At 44.5% G+C, this 19,554-nt stretch overlaps 2 protein-coding genes across 2 annotated transcripts in view; both read left to right on the forward strand.

Moving 5' to 3' along the window:
- Positions 1-753: 753 nt before the first annotated feature.
- LOC124008274 (sterol 26-hydroxylase, mitochondrial-like) lies at positions 754-13,626 on the forward strand. Its single transcript, XM_046319428.1, has 9 exons — positions 754-1,079; positions 4,910-5,100; positions 6,788-6,987; positions 7,208-7,405; positions 7,735-7,898; positions 10,124-10,290; positions 12,274-12,355; positions 12,518-12,724; positions 13,092-13,626. Exons 1-9 carry the CDS (start codon positions 813-815, stop codon positions 13,206-13,208), a joined length of 1,593 nt encoding a protein of 530 aa, XP_046175384.1. The 5' UTR covers positions 754-812; the 3' UTR covers positions 13,209-13,626.
- A 161-nt stretch (positions 13,627-13,787) lies between these two features.
- Positions 13,788-19,554, forward strand: part of LOC124007694 (transmembrane protein 198-B-like) — a 27,245-nt gene continuing 21,478 nt past the window's right edge. Inside the window, exon 1 of the mRNA XM_046318383.1 lies at positions 13,788-15,527. The gene's annotated coding sequence lies outside the window, so the exon portion shown is untranslated. The remainder of the gene's footprint in view (positions 15,528-19,554) is intronic.

Below are 19,554 nucleotides of genomic sequence, written 5' to 3' on the forward strand. Positions count from 1 at the left end.
GTTCTACAGCTGTAACATTGAGAGCATCTTGACTGGCTGCATCACTGCTTGGTATGCCAATAGCACCGGCCTAGATTGCATGGTGCTACAGAGAGTGGTACGGACAGCCTAGTACATAACACGGGCCATACTCCCTGCCATCCAGGAACTCTATATCAGGTGGTGTGAAAGGAAGGCCCGGAAAATCATTAAAGACTCCAACCATAGACTATTTGTTTTCTCTGCTTCCGCACGGCCAGCAGTACCAGTGCATAATGTCTGACACCAACAGGCTCCTGAACAGCTTCTATTCCCATGCCATAAGACCGCTAACTAAATGGCTACACAGACTGAATTTAGTTGTCTGCACACTTACAGGACCCTACACACTACTGCACACAAACACTCACTCCATCATTTGCTCACAAACTCATATGCACATACATTTATACTGATTCTAAACACACCCACACACACAATCATATAACATGCTGCTAGTCTGTCTATCATATCCTGATGGCCTGTCACCTTATACATATCTACCTCTATAGAGCCAATATCCCTGCACATTTGTAAATAGGAACAGATCCTGTATATATTATAGTATGCTTGCTTTATCCTGTTCTTGTGTTTTGATTTAACGTTATTTTTATTATTACATAGTTATTGATAACTGCATTGTTGGGTTTTGAGTTTGCAAGAAAGGCATTTCACTGTACTTGTGCACGTGACGTTGAAATGTGAAACGTATGGGCGAGTCCCAATGTGCTGCAGGGCAAACTGTACTAAAAAGTCACAGATGGTAGAATGAATTTGTATGCGCTCCACTCAACATGTGTAGCCCTGCGGCGGTGACCAGGCCGCTCCGAATCACAGTTCACCACGGCCAGAAACTGTCAGTGGTGCTGGACGGCTTTGTGTCTGGTGGCCGGAGGTTCAAGTCCGGTGCCAGCAGACACGTGGGACAAAAATTGCAGCCAACGATAGAAACAACTCCGGAGAAGTGCAAAACAATAGACGATCTACACGGACCTAGTTTGGCCACGACTGTGTATTGGCTGTTCGTGAAGGGATATGCAGATAAGAGCCATGCGATGCAGGTAAAATGAATTCCACAATCTCTCATTTCTGCTACTCTTTCATCCAAGTATGTCTAGTTTCATACGTGTCGTGAGTGCACGTTATCGAGCGAATTAAAGAGGTAAATCGCTCTTATTCAACTATCCAGAAGAGGTAAATCGCTCTTATTCAACTATCCAGATCATTTTCCATCAAATGATGTCGATGTAACTTGATTTGACGACTGCTATGATTAAACAATAAGACCAGAGGTGTGGTACCACAAATCCCTGAGGCGCCTTATTTATATAAACTGGTGACCAACGTAATTAGAACATAATTAAATTTAGGTCATTCAGGTGGTACATGGTCTGCCGTTATTTTGTGGCAGATGTTAAGACTACAAACCGTTATAAATGACCTATTTGCGAGATTTACTTATTTCAATTAGGTATACGCTACTGACTAAAATCTGGGTTTATAATCGCAATTCAATTTTGGCATGGTTTGCTGAGCTAGATGCAGGTAGGCCAACATCTAATTTCAGTGAAAAGTCCACAATGAAGCAGGCGTTAAATGTGTAGAATGATACGTTGTCAATAGAGCTGTGACCATGATCACGATTGATAACTGCAGCACTCTCAACCAGTGCAGAAATCTGCTCAACCACTCTCTTTCAGTCTCACCTCCGCCAATTGAACGAATTTATACTATTGTTGCACAAAAATATGGTATAAGAATACCTTTTACTCGATCAAGAAACAGTACGTAAACACCAGTAGCTGGTTTCCCTTACCTATTGAAATCAAGAAGAAAATGACAATGGTGAAATAGACCAGTTTACTGCTGTGCAATGTCACATGTACAGCTGAAGTCGGAAGTTTACATACACCTTAACCAAATACATTTAAACTCAGTTTTTCACAATTCCTGACATTTAATCCTAGTAAAAATTCCCTGTCATTGGTCAGTTAGGATCACCACTTTTATTTTAAGAATGTGAAGTGTCAATAATAGTAGAGAAAATCATTTATTTCATCTTTTGTTCCTTTTAGCACATTCCAAGTAGGTCATACTTGTAGGTCATACAAATTGTTTCATTTGGGTCAAACGTTTTGAGTAACCTTCCACAAGCTTCCCATAATAAGTTGGGTGAATTTTGGCCCATTCCTCCTGAGTGTAACTGAGTCAGGTTTGTCGGACTTCTTGCTCCCACACGCTTTTTTTCAGTTCTGCCCACAAATTTGCCATAGGATTGAGGTCAGGGCTTTGTGATGTCCATTCCAATACCTTGACTTTATTGTCCTTAAGCCATTTTGCCACAACTTTGGAAGTATGCTTGGGGTCATTGTCCATTTGGAAGACCCATTTGACTTGCGACCAAGCTTTAACTTCCTGACTGATGTCTTGAGATGTTGCTTCAATATATCCACATAATTGTTCTCCCTCATGATGCCATCTATTTTGGAAGTGCACCAGTCCCTCCTGCAGCAAGGCACCCCCACAACATGATGCTGCCACCCCTGTGCTTCACGGTTGGGATTATGTTCTTCGGCTTGCAAGCCTCCCCCTTTTTCCTCCAAACATAACGATGGTCATTATGGCCAAAGAATTCTATTTTTGTTTCATCAGACCAGAGGACATTTGTCCAAAAAGTACAATCTTTGTCCCCATGTGCAGTTGCGAACCGTAGTCTGGCTTTTTTATGGCGGTTTTGGAGCAGTGGCTTCTTCCTTGCTGAGCGACCTTTCAGGTTATGTCGAAATAAGACTCGTTTTACTGTGGATATAGATACTTTTGTACCTGTTTCCTGCAGTATCTTCACAAGGTCCTTTGCTGCTGTTCTGGGATTGATTTGCTATTTTTGTACCAAAATACTTTCATCTCTAGGTGACAGAACGCGTCTCCTTCCTGAGCGTTATGACGGCTGCGTGGTCCCATGGTGTTTATACTTGCGTACTATTGTTTGAACAGATGAACGTGGTACCTTCAGGCATTTGAAATTGCTCCCAAGGATGAACCAAACTTGTGGAGGTCTACAATGTTTTTTTCTGAGGTCTTGGCTGATTTCTTTTGATTTTCCCATGATGTCAAGCAAAGAGGCACTGAGTTTGATGGTAGGCCTTGAAATACATCCACAGCCACACCTTAAATTGACTCAAATGATGTCAACTAGCCTATCAGAAGCTTCTAAAGCCATGCCATAATTTTCTGGAATTTTCCAAGCTGTTTAAAGGCACAGTCAACTTAGTGTATGTAAACCCCTGGCCCACTGGAATTGTGATACAGTGAATTATAAGTGAAATAATCGGTCTGTAAACAAGTGTTGGAAAAGCGACTTGTGTCGTGTGTAACGGATGTGAAACGGCTAGCTTAGTTAGCGGTGGAATAGTGGGTGCTAAATAGCGTTCCAATCGGTGACGTCACTTGCTCCGAGGCCTTGCTCTGCAAGGGCCGCGGCTTTTGTGGACTGATGGGTAACAATGCTTCGAGGGTGACTGTTGTTGATGTGTGCAGAGGGTCCCTGGTTCGCGCCCGGGTATGGGCGAGGGGACGGTCTAAAGTTATACTGTTACACGTGCACAAAGTAGATGTCCTAACTGACTTGCCAACACTATAGATTATTAACAATACATTTGTGGAGGGGTTGAAAAACGAGTTTTAATGACTCCAACCTAAGTGTATGTAAACTTCAGACTTCAACTGTATGTATATTAATAAAGACTAGGGTAGGCCAATTTATTTGGTAGATTTTCTTAATTGAAATAAAAGATGAAGGTGGTTCTGGAAGTATTCTCAGGGCGATTATTAGGTTGTATAAACATGAGTGCTTTCCTCCCACAATGCCACAAATTATCAGTCATTTTGATAAATAGGACTCACATGCGAGATGTCACTTCGCAATAGAAACTTGCTCTATTTCAAAAAATCATTTTCTATAATTCTTATTTGTACTTATGAGTTTACCAGGGGTGATCCAGTCATCACATTTGGAATTTAGTAGTACTGTGTAGAAAGCCAGTACCTAAGGTGGTTAAATCATTTCACATCCATCAAATTTATCATAGCATTTTATTTAGGAGGTCAAATTCGCTCTGATATTGGTGGGATCATGACCCCAGAAGTTATGCACCTGGATTCATGGTTTATTAAACTAGAGGTTGATTTGACTAATTAGGATACTAAGTAGTTTATTAACTGTTATTTTTAGTAAATATACACTGTGTACAAAACATTAAGAGCACCTTCCTAATATTGAGTCCACCCCCTTTTCCCCTCAGAACAGCCTCCATTTGTCAGGGCATGAACTACAAGGTGTCAGAAGCATTCCATGGGGATGCTGGCCCACGTTGACTCCAATGATTACCATAGTTAGATCAAGTTGGCTGGATGTTCTTTGGGTGGTGGACCATTCTTGATACACACAGGAAACTGTTGAGAGTGGAAAAAAACCCAGCAGCGTTGCAGTTCTTGACACAAACCGGTGCAATTGGCACCTACCACAATACCCTGTTCAAAGGCATTTCAGTCTTTTGTCTTGCCCATTCACCCTCTGAATGGCACACATACACAATCCATGTCTCAAGGATTAAAAATCCATCTTCAACTTGCCATCTTCCCTTCATCTACACTGATTGAAGTGGATTTAACAGGTAACATCAATAAGGGATCATAGTTTTCACCTGGACTTATCTGGTCAGTCTGTCATGAAAAGAGCAAGGTGTCCCTAATGTTTCGTATACTTGGTGTATATTTTGTGAATCATTAATTCATATTAAATATCATTATATAGGACTGTCTCACTGTGCATTTCCAACATCTTTGTGTACATTTCCAGAATCAAATATCTTCTACTCTGCCCCCAACCCAGGTTGAACACAAGAAACTGTACGGGCCCATCTGGCGCTCGCGGTTCGGCCCGTTTGATGTGGTGAACGTGGCGTCTCCAGAGCTCATATCCCAGGTGATCCGTCAGGAGGGCCGCTACCCGGTCCGGACAGAGCTGCCACACTGGAAGGAGTACCGCGATATGAGGGGACAGGCCTATGGACTCCATGTGGAGTGAGTGGCCGATGAACCACATCAAGGACTATTCCTTAGATTGGGTGTAGGAAAGGGTTAATACTTACACACACTGTTTCCTCATTTTTTTTGGCGCACTGAGGAAATATTTGCTCTCGTGAGCGGAAACTGTTGTGAGGATTTTGTGCAACTTCCGGCACATGTTTACAGTAAACCCTGCGGCTGTACCATTACCGTTTTAGACAGTAGCCAATAGGCTATTGTGTCTATTTGAGTGTAATGTAGGCCTACCAACAAAACCAATGGCGCAAATCCCATAACATTTTCACATGGAAATAGCTTTAGATTTCCGTGATATAGCCTACAGTAGCCTATATGTGATGTTCAATGCAGGCACATACTGCATTCGATTTTTAATAATGTTTTTAACATTATGCAACGCTTGATATTAATCATGTTTTACTTGGCCTGTGACACTATAGGGCGTGTTGTATGATGCAAGAAACCATTTTATAAAATACCATTTATTATTGCCATACGGAGACTTAGACAATGTAGGATAAGCAAGCGTGTTTCAAAATACAGCACTGCCCCTTTAATTACGATGTAAGCTTTTAAGCTGATTAGCATTTCAAAGAGAGCTTGAAATGTGGCCTACACGTGTTGTGCTCTTGTAGGGAGGGGTAACTCCCCATTGCTGACCTATATTTAAGCAATAAAGCACCTCGGTGGTTGTGGTGTATGGCCAGTATACCACGGCTAAGGGATGTTGTTGTGTCGTGAGTGCCTGGACACAGCCTTTAGCCGTGGCATATTGGCCATATACCACAACCTCTGAGGTGCCTTATTGCTATTATAAACTGGTTACCAACGTAATTAGAGCAGTAAAAATAAATGATTTATCATACTCATGGTATACGGTCTGATGTACCGCGCCTGTCAGCCAATCAGCATTCAGGGCTCGAACCACCCAGTTTATCCTTTTGATTCAATCACAGAGAAAACGGTAATCTATATAGTGCAAACTAATGCGGAGAACTCAGTGAAGTTCAATCTCTTACGTCTCTGCATGGCATTTCCTCTGCGCGGCATCCTGGGGGAGGTGCGCAGCTTAGAGGGAACATTGCTTACACCCTATGCTTCAAAGATACACTATGACAGTTATTGGTAATAAATCATTGCCTTGGGTAAAAGCAATGTTGGTCTGGTTTGAGGAAACCCTAACTCTACAGGTAAACTTGTTTCAGTAGTAACCCTCCACCTCCAACATGATCAATCTAACCTACAGGTAACTGCCAAAATAAAGGAAACACCAACATAATGGGGCATTGGGGCAACATAATGGGGCATTGGGGCAACATAATGGGGCATTTGGCCACCACTAGTCGCCAGAAAAGCTTGAATGTGCCTTGGTATAGATTCTACAAGTGTCTGGAACTCTATTGGAGGGATTTGACACCATTATTCCATCATTTGGTGTTTTGTTGATGGTGGTGGAAAACGCCGTCTCAGGCGCGGCTCTATAATCTTCCATAAGTGTTCAATTGGGTTGCGATCTGGGATGTTCATTGCTTACTGTGTGGAAGCAACTGCGTTTAATATACTTTGTATCCTTCATTTAAGTTTTTCCTTTATTTTGGCCACGACCTGTAGATAAACCTCCACCCCTTTATTCTCAATATCAACTGTAGATTCAGTGTCTGTCCCCTCCTCTCCTCTCCTACAGTAAAGGCCCACAGTGGTACCGTATCCGTAGTGTCCTGAATCCAAAGATGCTGAAGCTAGCGGAGGTGTCTGCGTACGCGCCTGTCATCCACCAGGTGGTAGGGGACCTGCTACAGCGTATTGAGAGCCTCCGCCTCCGCAGTCAGGACCACACCACCGTACCAGACCTCACCGCAGAGCTCTACAAGTTTGGCTTTGAAGGTGTGATACCATTGGTTCATTCAGTATTATTTATGCTTGTAACCCCTTCAGAAACACACACACCCAGTAGGATTGGAAGCCAGACTCTGCCACAGTCAGCAGCTTAGGTAAAGTGCCTTGCTCGGGGGCACAACGGCAGGAGATGTGCATCTAGGATACCGAGAATCCCACCAGCTCTGTGTCGTCCTCATTGTTCACTGTGTTCTGTCCATCCCTGCAGGGATCTCTTCCATCCTGTTTGAGACGCGGCTGGGTTGTCTGCAGGAGGAGATCCCTAAGGACACGCTGAAGTTCATCGCTGCAGCCAACGACATGCTAACCCTGTCTGAGACCGTCCTCTTCCTCCCGCTCTGGACACGCAAAGTCCTGCCCTTCTGGAAACGATTTGTCCAAGCCTGGGACGACCTGGTGGCTGTAGGTATGTTTGCAAATAATGTCCGGGGCTCCTTCTATTGAGCAACAAGCGGACTTAAAGGTTGGAAAGTAGACATGGTAGGTTCGACCTCCACAATGCAAGCGTACGGTTATTTCTATTGCACAAGGGCTTTCCCTGTCACATCAGTCACTGTCAGCCACTAAGCACCGTTGAGACGGGTCGGAAACCGCAGACCTATGTGGGAACTTTGTTAGTGTGGGAGGCAACCCGTCTGCCAAAGGAAACTCACTGTTGAGCTTTGTTCAGTGTGTGTTTGTGTGCGTCCCCTACATGAATGTGTGTGTTCAATGTATTTCTACATAAACCCTCAGCTCAGCGTCTCATTGACCATAAGTTGGCGCAGATGGATGCCCAGGTGCTGGCTGGGAAGCAGGTGGAGGGGATGTATCTCACCTACCTGCTGTCCTGTGATAAACTGACCCTGGGAGAGGTGTACATCAGCATCACAGAGCTGTTGCTGGGCGGAGTGGACACGGTGAGAGGAGAGGGTCATGGGAGGTCATACAGAGAGGAGGGGGGTGCCATACATAACAGCAGGGTCACGTTCTGTAGGGTACACCGTAAACAAACCTTTTGAAATGGAAAGCGAACATGTGGATTTCTCAATGGCAAAATTATATTATTTCCTCTTCATTTCAAAATGTTTTCTTCTGTTTTGTGCCTACTGGACATGTCCTAGGGAATGGGGGAAGTGATGGAGTCAAAGGCTTTTGTAGGGTGGAGGTGTATTTTGGCTTTAAGATTACACGATTCTCCCCAGGCCATAAATACTAAAAACATTTGCTTTAGTTTGTAGACATATATATTTGCGGTGTAACTTTGTATTAATTTTAGAGGGTACAAAATGCACTCACAGAACCACAGACAGATACACAGTAACCATACAAACACTACATGACCTGCCTGGCTGCATTCCCTGGTGCAGTCGGGTCTTGTTTTTGTCAGGCATCACTTGCTGCTTTCTGGGATCTGTTGCTGAGTAAAGCACAAGTCTCGAGCTCCATTTATTCCACCTTTTATGTTACGTCATAGAGATAAATGTGTTTTGCTCACTGGAAATTAGTGTTCACACTTGAGATGGTCTTGTTCAATGACTAGATGTCACTTGAAATGATCTACTGTTCCAAAGTCATTTCCTTTGCTGATTTTATGATGAATTGATGTCAATAAATGTTGATGATCACTTGATAACTCGTCTCTGATACAGCCTCCACCACTCCCTCAACTTTGAATATATTTTTTTGTTGAAACATCAGCACTTTAATTGTCCAAGTCAAATTTCCCCTCAGGGACGATAAAGTACGCTGAACAAAAATCTAAAACGTAACAATTTCAAAGGTTTTATAGAGTTACAGTTCATATAAGGAAATCGGTCATTTGAAATGAATGAATTAGGCCTTAATCTATGGATTTCACATGACTGGGAATACAGATATGCATCTGTTGGTCACAGATACCTTAAAAGAAAAAGTACGGCCTCCCGAGTGGCGCAGCGGTCTAAGGCACTGCAGTGCTTGAGGCGTCACTACAGATCCGGGTTCGATCCCGGACTGTGTCGCAGCCGACCGCGACCGGGAGACCCATGAGGCGACGCATAATTGTCCCAGCGTCGTCCGGGTTAGGGGAGGGTTTGGCCAGCCAGGATGTCCTTGTCCCATCGCGCTCTAGCAACTCCTGTGGCTGGCCGGGCTCACGTACGCCGACACGGTCGCCAGATGTACTGTGTTTCCTCTGACACATTGGTGATGCTTAAGCGAGTAGTGTGTCTAGAAGCAGTGCAGCTTGGTAGAGTCGTGTTTTTGAGGATATATGGCTCTCGAACTTCGCCTCTCCCGAGTTCGTACGGGAGTTCCAGCGATGGGACAAGACTGTAACTACCAATTGGGGAAAATAATAAGAATATGAGAGAAAAGTAGGGGCGTATCTGGCGTGACCACCATTTGCCTCATGCAGCGCGACACATCTCTTTCACATAGAGTTGATCAGGCTGTGGATTGTGGAATGTTATCTGACTCCTCTTCAATGGCTGTGCTAAGTTGCTGGTTATGGACGGGAACTGGAACACGCTGTCGTACACGTCGATTTAGATTAGCCCAAACATGCTCAATGGGTGAAATGCCTGGTGTGTAAGCAAGCCATGGAAGTACTGGGACATTTTCAGCTTCCAGGAATTGTGTTCAGATCCTTGCAACATGGGGCCGTGCATTATCATGCTGAAACATGAGGTGATGGCGGCAGATGAATGGCACGACAGTTGGCCTCAGGATCTCATCACGGCATCTTTGTGCATTCAAATTGCCATCGATAAAATGCAGTTGTGTTCGTTGTCCGTAGCTTATGCCAGCTTATACCATAACCCCACCGCCACCATGGGGCACTCTGTTTACAACGTTGACATCCTCAAACTGCTTATGGTAGAGTAATGAATATTCAATTCTCTGGCAACAGCTCTTGTGGACATTCCTGCAGTCAGCATACCAATTTCACGCTCCTTCAAAACTTGACACATCTGTGGCAGTGTAGTGTGACAAAACTGCACATTTTATAACAGACTTTTATTGCCCCCCGCACAAGGTGCACCTATGTAATGATCGTGCTGTTCAATCAGCTTGCTTTCAGATTTTTGTTCAGTATATATCATATCACTTCACTCTAAGTAAACACCTCTTTCTTTCTATCGTCCTTCTCCTTTCGCCTCAGACGTCCAACACCTTGTCGTGGGCGTTGTACCAGTTGGCTCGCGACGCCGCGACTCAGGACAGGCTGTACCGTGAGATCATGTCCGTGTGTCCGGGAAGACAGCAGCCCAGATCAGAGGACCTGAGCAGGATGCCCTACCTGAAGGCTGTCATCAAGGAGACTCTGAGGTGAATACACGCACGTAGGCACGGATGCATGTACACGTACACACATGCAGGTTCTGAGGTGAACACACGCACGCCAAGAACGGTGACCTGCAACTGGCCTCTTGTTTTGAGCATGCCTGGTCAAAGAGTTTTTCTGCCTCTGTGCTTGCATTTTCCTTTCTCTAATTATACTGATGATGACTGATAAGTGAAATAACATGTTGGCATTTAATCCGGAGTGCAGAGGGTCAAGGTGGAGGCATGGGGCATGCTTTTTGGACAGTTTATGTAAGGAGGGAGGGGAGTAATGTCCTTATATAACCTGAATGGTGTGTTCAAATTTTAATTGTCACATTCTTCGTAAAGAACAGGTGTAAACTAACTCTGAAATGCTCACGGCCTTTCCCAACAATGCAGAATACAATACATATGTTTTAATAATAAATAAATAAAAACATTATAACACGAGGAATACATACACAATAAGTAATATTTACTTGGCTATGTACATGGGGTACCAATACGGAGTCAATGTGCAGGGGTATGAGGTAATTGAGGTAGAGATGTACATATCGGTAGGGGTAAAGTGACCAGGCAACAGGATAGGTAAGACGGAAGCAACAGCGTAATGTGATGTGTGTGCGGCAAGTGTGTGCCTGTGTGTACATGTTATCCGTGGGTGAGTGTGTGTATGTGTTTAGAGTAAGTATGTGTCAAAGAGGGTCGATGCAGATAGTCCAGGTAGCTATATGGTGAACTATTTAGCAGTCTTATGGCTTGGGGCTTAAGCTGTTCAGGAGCCTTCTGCTCCCAGACTTAGCTCTCCGGTGTCGTTTGCCGTGCGGTAGCAGAGAGAACAGTTGATGACTTGGGTGGCTGGAGTCTTTTGACAATTTTTAGGGCCTTCCTTTGACACCGCCTGGTATAGAGGTCCTGGATGACAGGCTTAAAGAAGGAAATTGGCCCCCTCCACCTCTTCCTATATGGTCATAGCCATTTATCCTGTGTGTCCTTGATTTTCGAATGATTCAAATGCTCAATAACACCATCTAGGTCAGAATCACAACCTTCCATTGCCAACTCTCCGGTATCGAAACTTTACCAAATACCGATGTGACCAGACCTGTCAACATGCACGAAATATGGGGTACCAACTACGCAATTCTCTGTCGTTGTACGCAGGTAATGAATTAGGGCCTGATTTAAAAAAAACCAAATTTTTAATAAAAATAAATCCACTAACATCCCGATTCTCGAGCTGCAACACACAGACATGTACAGAGTTTGTGTCAACAGACATGGAGATGAATACATCATTATTGGACGTAGCTACCTGGGGTCTGCCTCTCCTGTTTGTTGTGATGCTGAGTTTGAAGACTGTCAGCTGTACGTAAACACATGGACAAATCCCTTTTCGACTCGGTGTGTTGTGGGAAGGTGAACACTAATTGTTTCAAGCTAACGTTAGTGAACATAAGATGGATGTTCAGTGGGCTGTGAAGTGTCAGCAGTTCACTCGCGTTTGCGAGTGAAAGAAATGAAACGCAATTACGACAAATAACTGGTCACATTTGTGCGAGCGTGATGTACATTTAATACTGCGTCCCATTAGTTGTATTTTCCACGTAACATGACGAGGATCACGCAACCTGATAGACTAATTATGATCCACGTCACAAAGAGCATTACAAAAGTATAATGAAAAATAAATGTCTTGGCATTAAATGGAGTCGGGAGTTTAGAAGATTGTACGATGAAGAATGAGTGAGTGTCCGGTATTACAGAGGCAATGCTTCTAAAATGCCTTTGCACTAAATTTGCGAGTTAAATCTCCAAATTGCTGCGCGCGTCTGTTACTGTAAAAAAGTTGGACAGGGTTGGCAGGTCTGGCATACTGAACATTCCTAGCCACACACAGGTTTATATAAGGCAGTCCTACAGAGGCTCCCCATGTTGCTGAAGCTGCTCTCTCTCTCTCTCTCTCTCTCTCTCTCTCTCTCTCAGAATGTACCCTGTAGTTCCAGGGAATGGCCGTCTAACCGTAGACAATGAAGTTGTTGTGGACAACTACTGGTTCCCAAAGAAGGTAGGGGCAGGCGAAAAAGATATCAACATCTCTCTCTTTCACCTTTGTCAATACTTAAGAAATCTCCATTTCTTTGCCCAAAGGATGAGATGTCATTTCCATGAAATTCTGTCAGTCGCTCTCCTTCCTGTATGTCTCCTACTTCCTATTCCCCTCTCTCAGACCCAGTTCCATCTCTGTCACTATGCTGCCAGTCATGACGAGGGGGAGTTTGTGGATGCAGAGTGTTTCAGGCCTGACCGTTGGCTGCGAGGGGACCCAGAGTCGTACCAACACCATCCCTACAGCTCTATACCCTTCGGGGTGGGCGTGAGAGCCTGTGTGGGCAAGAGAGTGGCAGAGCTAGAGATGTACTTTGCCCTCTCCAGGGTGAGTAAGAGAAGTATTTCATTGAGATTGCCAAGGAAGTGTTGAGTAATAGAAAGCCGTCAGTGCCAACATTATGTTACCACAGACTGTTGGAGGTAATTGTTGTTCGATTTCGTCCATCATCTGTGGTGATTTGCTAATGGTAAATCCCCAGAAGCAATCTAAGAGTGTGTGGGAACAGGTGTGACGAACCCCATTTTTATGAGTGGGGCAATATTCTGCTTTTACTATCCCAGTTGGCATGGGACGTTGTAGGGACTTAATTTTATGGTTGTAAACTGATTCTCTGGCTAGAGAGACGTCAGACAACCAGGTGGCTCATTAACACTAAACCCTTGAACTTGAACTCTTGTCCCCCCCTCTACAGCTGATGCAGCATTATGAGATCCAGCCAGAGGATGGGGCCCCGACCACAGAGCCCAAGACTAGAACACTGCTCATCCCATCCAAACCCATCAACCTGCGCTTCCTACCCCGAGCCTGAGGAGGGTGCCAGGGAGTTATAGAAAGGGATTGACAGGAGGGTCTGGTGTTGTGGTGTGCTGTGGTAACCTCCAGTCCCCTAGATCCCCTTAAACATAGCCGATTGAAGTAGTTTGGGTGGGGGTGGGGGGAGGGGATGCTGAAAAATAAAGTTTGTTCATGCTACAGACAGCTATATCGGTCTGCTAATACAGGACTAGTAAAGGCTCAGTGCACAACTTTTGTGAAGAAACTATACCCCCCCCCCCCCAAATGCCCTCAAACCAAATCTGATTCATAATCAGGTTATTCTGACACGGAACCCAAACCGGCTGCGCGCGTGCGCTATCGTGCATACATTTATTTGTCCCCCCACACCAAATGCGATCACGACACGCAGGTTAAAATATCAAAACAAACTCTGAACCAATGACATTCATTTGGGGACAGGTCGGAAATCATTAAACATGTATGGCAATTTAGCTAGTTAGCTTGCACTTGTTAGCTAATTTGTCCTATTTAGCTAGCTTGCTGTTGCTAGCTAATTTGTCCTGAGATATAAACATTGAGTTGTTATTTTACCTGAAATGCACAAGGTCCTCTACTCCGACAATGAATCCACACATAAAACGGCCAACCGTATCGTTTCTTGTCATCTCTCCTTCCAGGCTTTTTCCTCTTTGAACGCATCTAAACTTTCATAGTATTACCACGACAACCGGCAAAACATTTAATCTTTCAATTACCCACGTGGGTATAGCCAATGAGGAGATGAAACTTGGGTCCCTGCTTCTATAAACCAATGAGGAGATGGGAGAGGCAGGACTTTCAGCGCGATCTGTGTCAGAAATAGAAAAGTATAATCAAAATGTTTCTATTTTAGCCCTTGGCATTGCAGACGTTCGTTGGCGCGCGCACGAGCAGTGTGGGTGCAATAATTGAATATCATGGATTTCTACATTTCTTTTCCGATGCGCACGCGACGTGTGCAGTCTGGTCAGCATGTGAGGTGTATAACTGGGGCCTTTGCTCTGTTGACCTTTACTATGAAGCTAATACATATAGATTAATCTGCCCTGTAATAAATGCACATTGGTGTCGAGGAGAAATGTATCACTGTGTGTGTGTGTGTGTGTGTGTGTGTGTGTGTGTGTGTGTGTGTGTGTGTGTGTGTGTGTGTGTGTGTGTGTGTGTGTGTGTGTGTGTGTGTGTGTGTGTGTGTGTGTGTGTGCGTGTGTGCGTGTGCGTGTGCGTGCGTGCGCGTGTGAATGGCATAATATAATATCATCAGTTGCTAATACACCTTGTATATTTGTCTAGGGTATTGGCCATCAACTTTTACTTCATTAAAAGTCTTTATAAAATGTGAATTGGTCCATACAAAGATTAAAAGATGGGTTTTATTTACGTTAAATATTAGTTTGTATTTGTGTTAGTTATCAGGTTTAACCAAAGGGGATAAGTAAGTTGAGTGTTAAAATAAATACAGTAGGTTGCAACTTGAAATATAGGTTTGTTAATAATCAAATATAACAGTTGGCGTTGAATCATATGTTTGGTTTCAACAAATGCAAAAGAAATGTTTCAATTGAGAACCTAACTCGTTTACTTGTAACTAGTTGAAGCAATTTTATACAGTACATGTAGCCACCAATCCTATCGGCAAATTTATGGATGATTAGGCTCACATTTTACATCTCACATGTGGGCTATATTATAGGCCAATAGCCAGCCTAGACATATTTATCAAGTAGCCTATCGGGCCACAGACACTTAGGGCAACTCAGAACACTGGATGTATTTAGTTAAATGTATTTTCTGTTGAGAATAGTTTTTAAAAATTATATGCAGAACATCTCACTTGGATCGGGACCACTGTCCTCCATATTTTGTCCTTCTTTATCATCCATCCAGCCCTGCACTTTTCCTTAGAATGGTATGCCCCGGCATGAGCCTATAGAGCCTGTTGATACATCTCCTCTACACCCTGCACGCTCATATTATTTTCCTCGGCATTCTGCAAAGCCTCGAATGTGGATTGGATGAAGCTGTAGGATACATCTCAAAATTTATGCTATACATAGAATAGTGTATGTTCTATAATGTAGACTAGTCGAGGTATATGTTTTAATTAGGCTACAGTTGTCTTGTGTCTGGCTACATTGGATTACCTGGAGCAGCTAGAATCATCCGTCGCCCTAATGGGCTTTGACTGTATCCTATTCATAGGGAGTGAGTATCAAAATGAGGGATGCTGAACGATTCGGATGAGTCGTTCTGGGGCAAGATGCGGACAGAATGGCTGGGGCAGTGCTTCGTAGGATGCTGAGGCTTTGTGATGGTGAGTTGCCGCCGACGGTTTGCCTCTTTGTTCATTTATAGGAACCGTTCGAATGGACTTTCCATGCCTCGGGCATCCCAGGCAGAACCATTTTCCACTGGCCTAGCTGCGATGACCATTGGTTCGATAGGGTTCGGGCGCTATTGTCAAATGACCGTTGCCGTTGCATTATTTGATCCTACGGAATGGTTGTTTACATCTAATTAATTAGGTCAGACCTCTTACAAGTCCGACGGCACCATAGCATCAATGACATCATCATTTAATTTCTGCCATGTAAAGCTATGTCCATGACATCCACAAAGCGCAATGTGTGCAAAGATTCCATTCCAGTCAATGATGCTTCTATCACGGGGTCAATGTCCATTACATTACTATACAAATGGTGGTGTAGACGCTTTGGGTAGGCAACATAGCATCATCATCTATTATAAAGCGCAAACCAGGGGAATGCCACCATAAAACAGCCAGTCAAAATAAATGTGTAGGCTAAGCCTATGGAGGTGTGAGTGAGTGACTGACTGGGTTTCTGCCCACCTCGATGCTGTGGAATAGCCCACTGAGCTAAACGCCTAGGCTATTAGCTCAGGGAACTAAGTCTTTAGGTCTCACTGGTGTGTTGTGGAAAGGAAAGCGTTCAGTTGTCATTGAGTCACAGGGTAAACACATTGAAGATAATACTACCTGCTCTCTCGCCTAACAGACAGGATATGACTGTGATTATTATTCTAGTGAGGCAGTCAATCTGTCAACCCCACAGCCTTCATGCCGTGAGGGTTTCCTGAGCCTGTTGGTGGTGCACACTGGTTTGAATGATCCTAGAGGGAAAAACAAACAGACAACATCTTGAGCCTTGTCGACAACAATCTGGCGTCTGTGTCTCTCTCTTTTCATATTTCTCTCTCTTTCATCCGATCTCGCTCTCTCTTTCGATGTCTCTCCATATTTCTCATGTTTAGTGTAGATTCTGTCTCCTAGTGTAAACATCTGCCTTCCAGAGGAATCGCAGGCTTTGATAACACACAGACATGTTTCCTTTCTCACGCACACTGAAAGGTGTGTGTGTGTGTGTGTGTGCGTACATGGTGTTTGTCAGTGGTGGAGATAAAGAAGGATGTTGCCCATTGATTTCCATGGCAGCAGTGGAACAACCATGCCCTGACACTGATCCAATTGGAAAGCTGAACCACCCAGGTTCCACTTCATTGTCCTGACCTCTGACCTGTTCCTACCCCTTCTCAGAACAGGCCAGGCAGCGTCAGTCAATGTAGACCTACATAGGAACAAGACAATGTGGCTGAGTGACCATCAACTTAGCTCTGTCTATCTGTCCTCATCGTGACACTTTATTGGCATCCTAACTGTCATGTGTTGTCATAACGACCAATGGAAGCATTGTTGTTTTAACAGCAAAAACATGTCATTGAATTATCCCATGAATTCATCACTGTGTTGATTGAATTGCATGATAGATCCATTGATGAGGGAGTTCATGAAGACAATTGATTGACTCTTGACTTGTTGCTGTGTTGTTATTTGACAGTGCTAGTTTAGAGGTCAGGGGTCATGAACGTGGTCATATGAGCATGCAGCCTGAATTAAGGAACTGAAAAGCAAAAGTCCTTCCTCAACACACACACACACACACACACAGGAATGTCGTATTGCTTATCAGACATGTGTTTTGTTGTACATTCTGAAATCCTTTGTTTACTTATGTGAGTGACCTTTTTTTTATTGTACACAGATTATGTAGATTATGGAATTCATTTTGATTATGCAGATGAGCATAACTATGATGCTTTAATCCCTTCAAATATGATGGTTAAATAGTTATGTGTCTAATCCCATGTCCTCATGAGCTGCTGAGATATTTTTTATATTACGTTGCGTTTAAATGAAATAACTTCATTCAGAGAGGGGGAGAGAGATCTTGATTGCCTGCTATGTGTGGTTGAGTGATGGCTAAGTGTCAGGCTGCCAGTAGTTTAAGTGCACGACTTCCTCTCATTCCCTTCCCATCATCGCCTCCGAATTTGAGGAACAAATCATTCATTTCGACCATTGTGAAGAAACTAAAAAAGAGAAAGGGAAAGGAAACACACATCTGAGAGTATAGTGGGACGAGGAGGTGGTGAGAAGAGATGAGGTGAATCGTTATGCAGCAAGATACACTTCCTGAATGAGCAAGAGCGGGATGTTTAGGGGTGTACAGGGAGAGAGTGTGTAGGGGTTTCAGTGAGGAGGGGGAGTGTTGTGAACACTGAGGGGGACTTATACTGCAGGAGCATTTTAAAGACGGTGTGGAGACCGAGCCTTTGTTGGTCCCAGTTACGTAACAATGACAACGCTAAGTAAAGACTAATAACAGCGTTCACACTCAGAAGGAGCGAGGGACATGGGGGGAAGAAGAGCAGAGAGGACGTGGAGACGTGGTAGAGGAGAGAGATGGGGATGCACATGTATGGAGGAGTGATGGCAGAAGACGCAATATAAAAGTCGTGGGATACAGAGAGAGTTGGAGAGAGTGAGTACGGGAGGTGAATTGAGGAGAGGTGAAGCGTGTATGCACGAGGGGTGTGAATGAGATGGATTGTAAAATGGCATTAATCCAGTCCTCTGCTGTCCTTCCCCCTGGCTACAGATCCAGATAGCAGGTCCCAATCTCATTATCTGTCTACGTGCAGAACACACACACACACACACACCAAGATTAACACCAGATCAGACTGACACAGACTGGGACTAACTGAATCGTCAGTATGAAGAGCATACACCGTAACACGCTGAATTGACTTTTACAACTGCTTAAGGTCTTAGCCTTTGTTTCTGGATCTCAATCATTTGTCCTAGTGACTAAATTAATTAATAAATACAGGTGAATCGATTTCAATTAGATTAGAAGAGTCAGTAGAGAGAGACTCTTTGTATGTGTAATAAACCACTGCAAGTCAGCTCTAGGTCCACATACAGAAGGAATTCGACTCCCTTAGATTCCCACTAGACTGCCTGGGACTCTTTGAGAGATGCGTAAAAGGGTCTGTTCAGTTCATTAACGACTCCAAAGGAACTCCATCCCAGAGAGTGTGTAGGAGCTGCAGCCTCTGCAGTCTGCTGGGGGAAACAATTGGTAGCATTCATGGCCATGTCTACTGACACACAAAGCTCTCATAGATAAACCCATCGCTCTCTCTATCTGCCCCCGGATCCACCCCACCACCACCACCACCACCCCCTTTTATGGGCAGAATGAAGATATTTCTAGTCCATCTAGTCTGATGAGCTAGCTGATCCATTGATGAGTGCCAATTGGGTTTATGTGACAGTTGCTGTCACTAGGCCATTCTCTGCTATACCAGGCAGGATGTACTGAAGTAAGATCATTTTTATTTGCCAATTATGTGCCACTGACTGTCTAACCAGGTGATCCCCAGGCCAGACAACACATCCTCTACCCAGTTCCACAACACTCTGCCTGGGTCTCCATGGAGAAGCTCTGCCTGGTCCTCCATGGAGAAGCTCTGCCTGGGTCTCCATGGAGAAGCTCTGCCTGGGTCTCCATGGAGAAGCTCTGCCTGGGTCTCCATGGAGAAGCTCTGCCTGGGTCTCCATGGAGAAGCTCTTCCTGGGTCTCCACGGAGAAGCTCTGCCTGGGTCTCCACGGAGAAGCTCTGCCTGGGTCTCCACGGAGAAGCTCTGCCTGGGTCTCCACGGAGAAGCTCTGCCTGGGTCTCCACGGAGAAGCTCTGCCTGGGTCTCCACGGAGAAGCTCTGCCTGGGTCTCCACGGAGAAGCTCTGCCTGGGCCTCCACGGAGAAGCTCTGCCTGGGCCTCCACGGAGAAGCTCTGCCTGGGCCCTTGTATCAGAACCAGAGGGGGTAGAGGACAAATAATAGTTCAACACCATGTCTCCTCTCTCTGGTAGGGTTTGACAAAGCCCCCTCAAGGGTTTCTCATTGTCCCTATGGTGCCCCAACACAGCAGCCTGGCTCTCAACGGGACTGTGTGGGGCAAACACGTGAGACTG

This window comes from Oncorhynchus gorbuscha, linkage group LG21, assembly GCF_021184085.1.
Source record: "Oncorhynchus gorbuscha isolate QuinsamMale2020 ecotype Even-year linkage group LG21, OgorEven_v1.0, whole genome shotgun sequence".
Taxonomy (NCBI): Eukaryota; Metazoa; Chordata; class Actinopteri; order Salmoniformes; family Salmonidae; genus Oncorhynchus; species Oncorhynchus gorbuscha.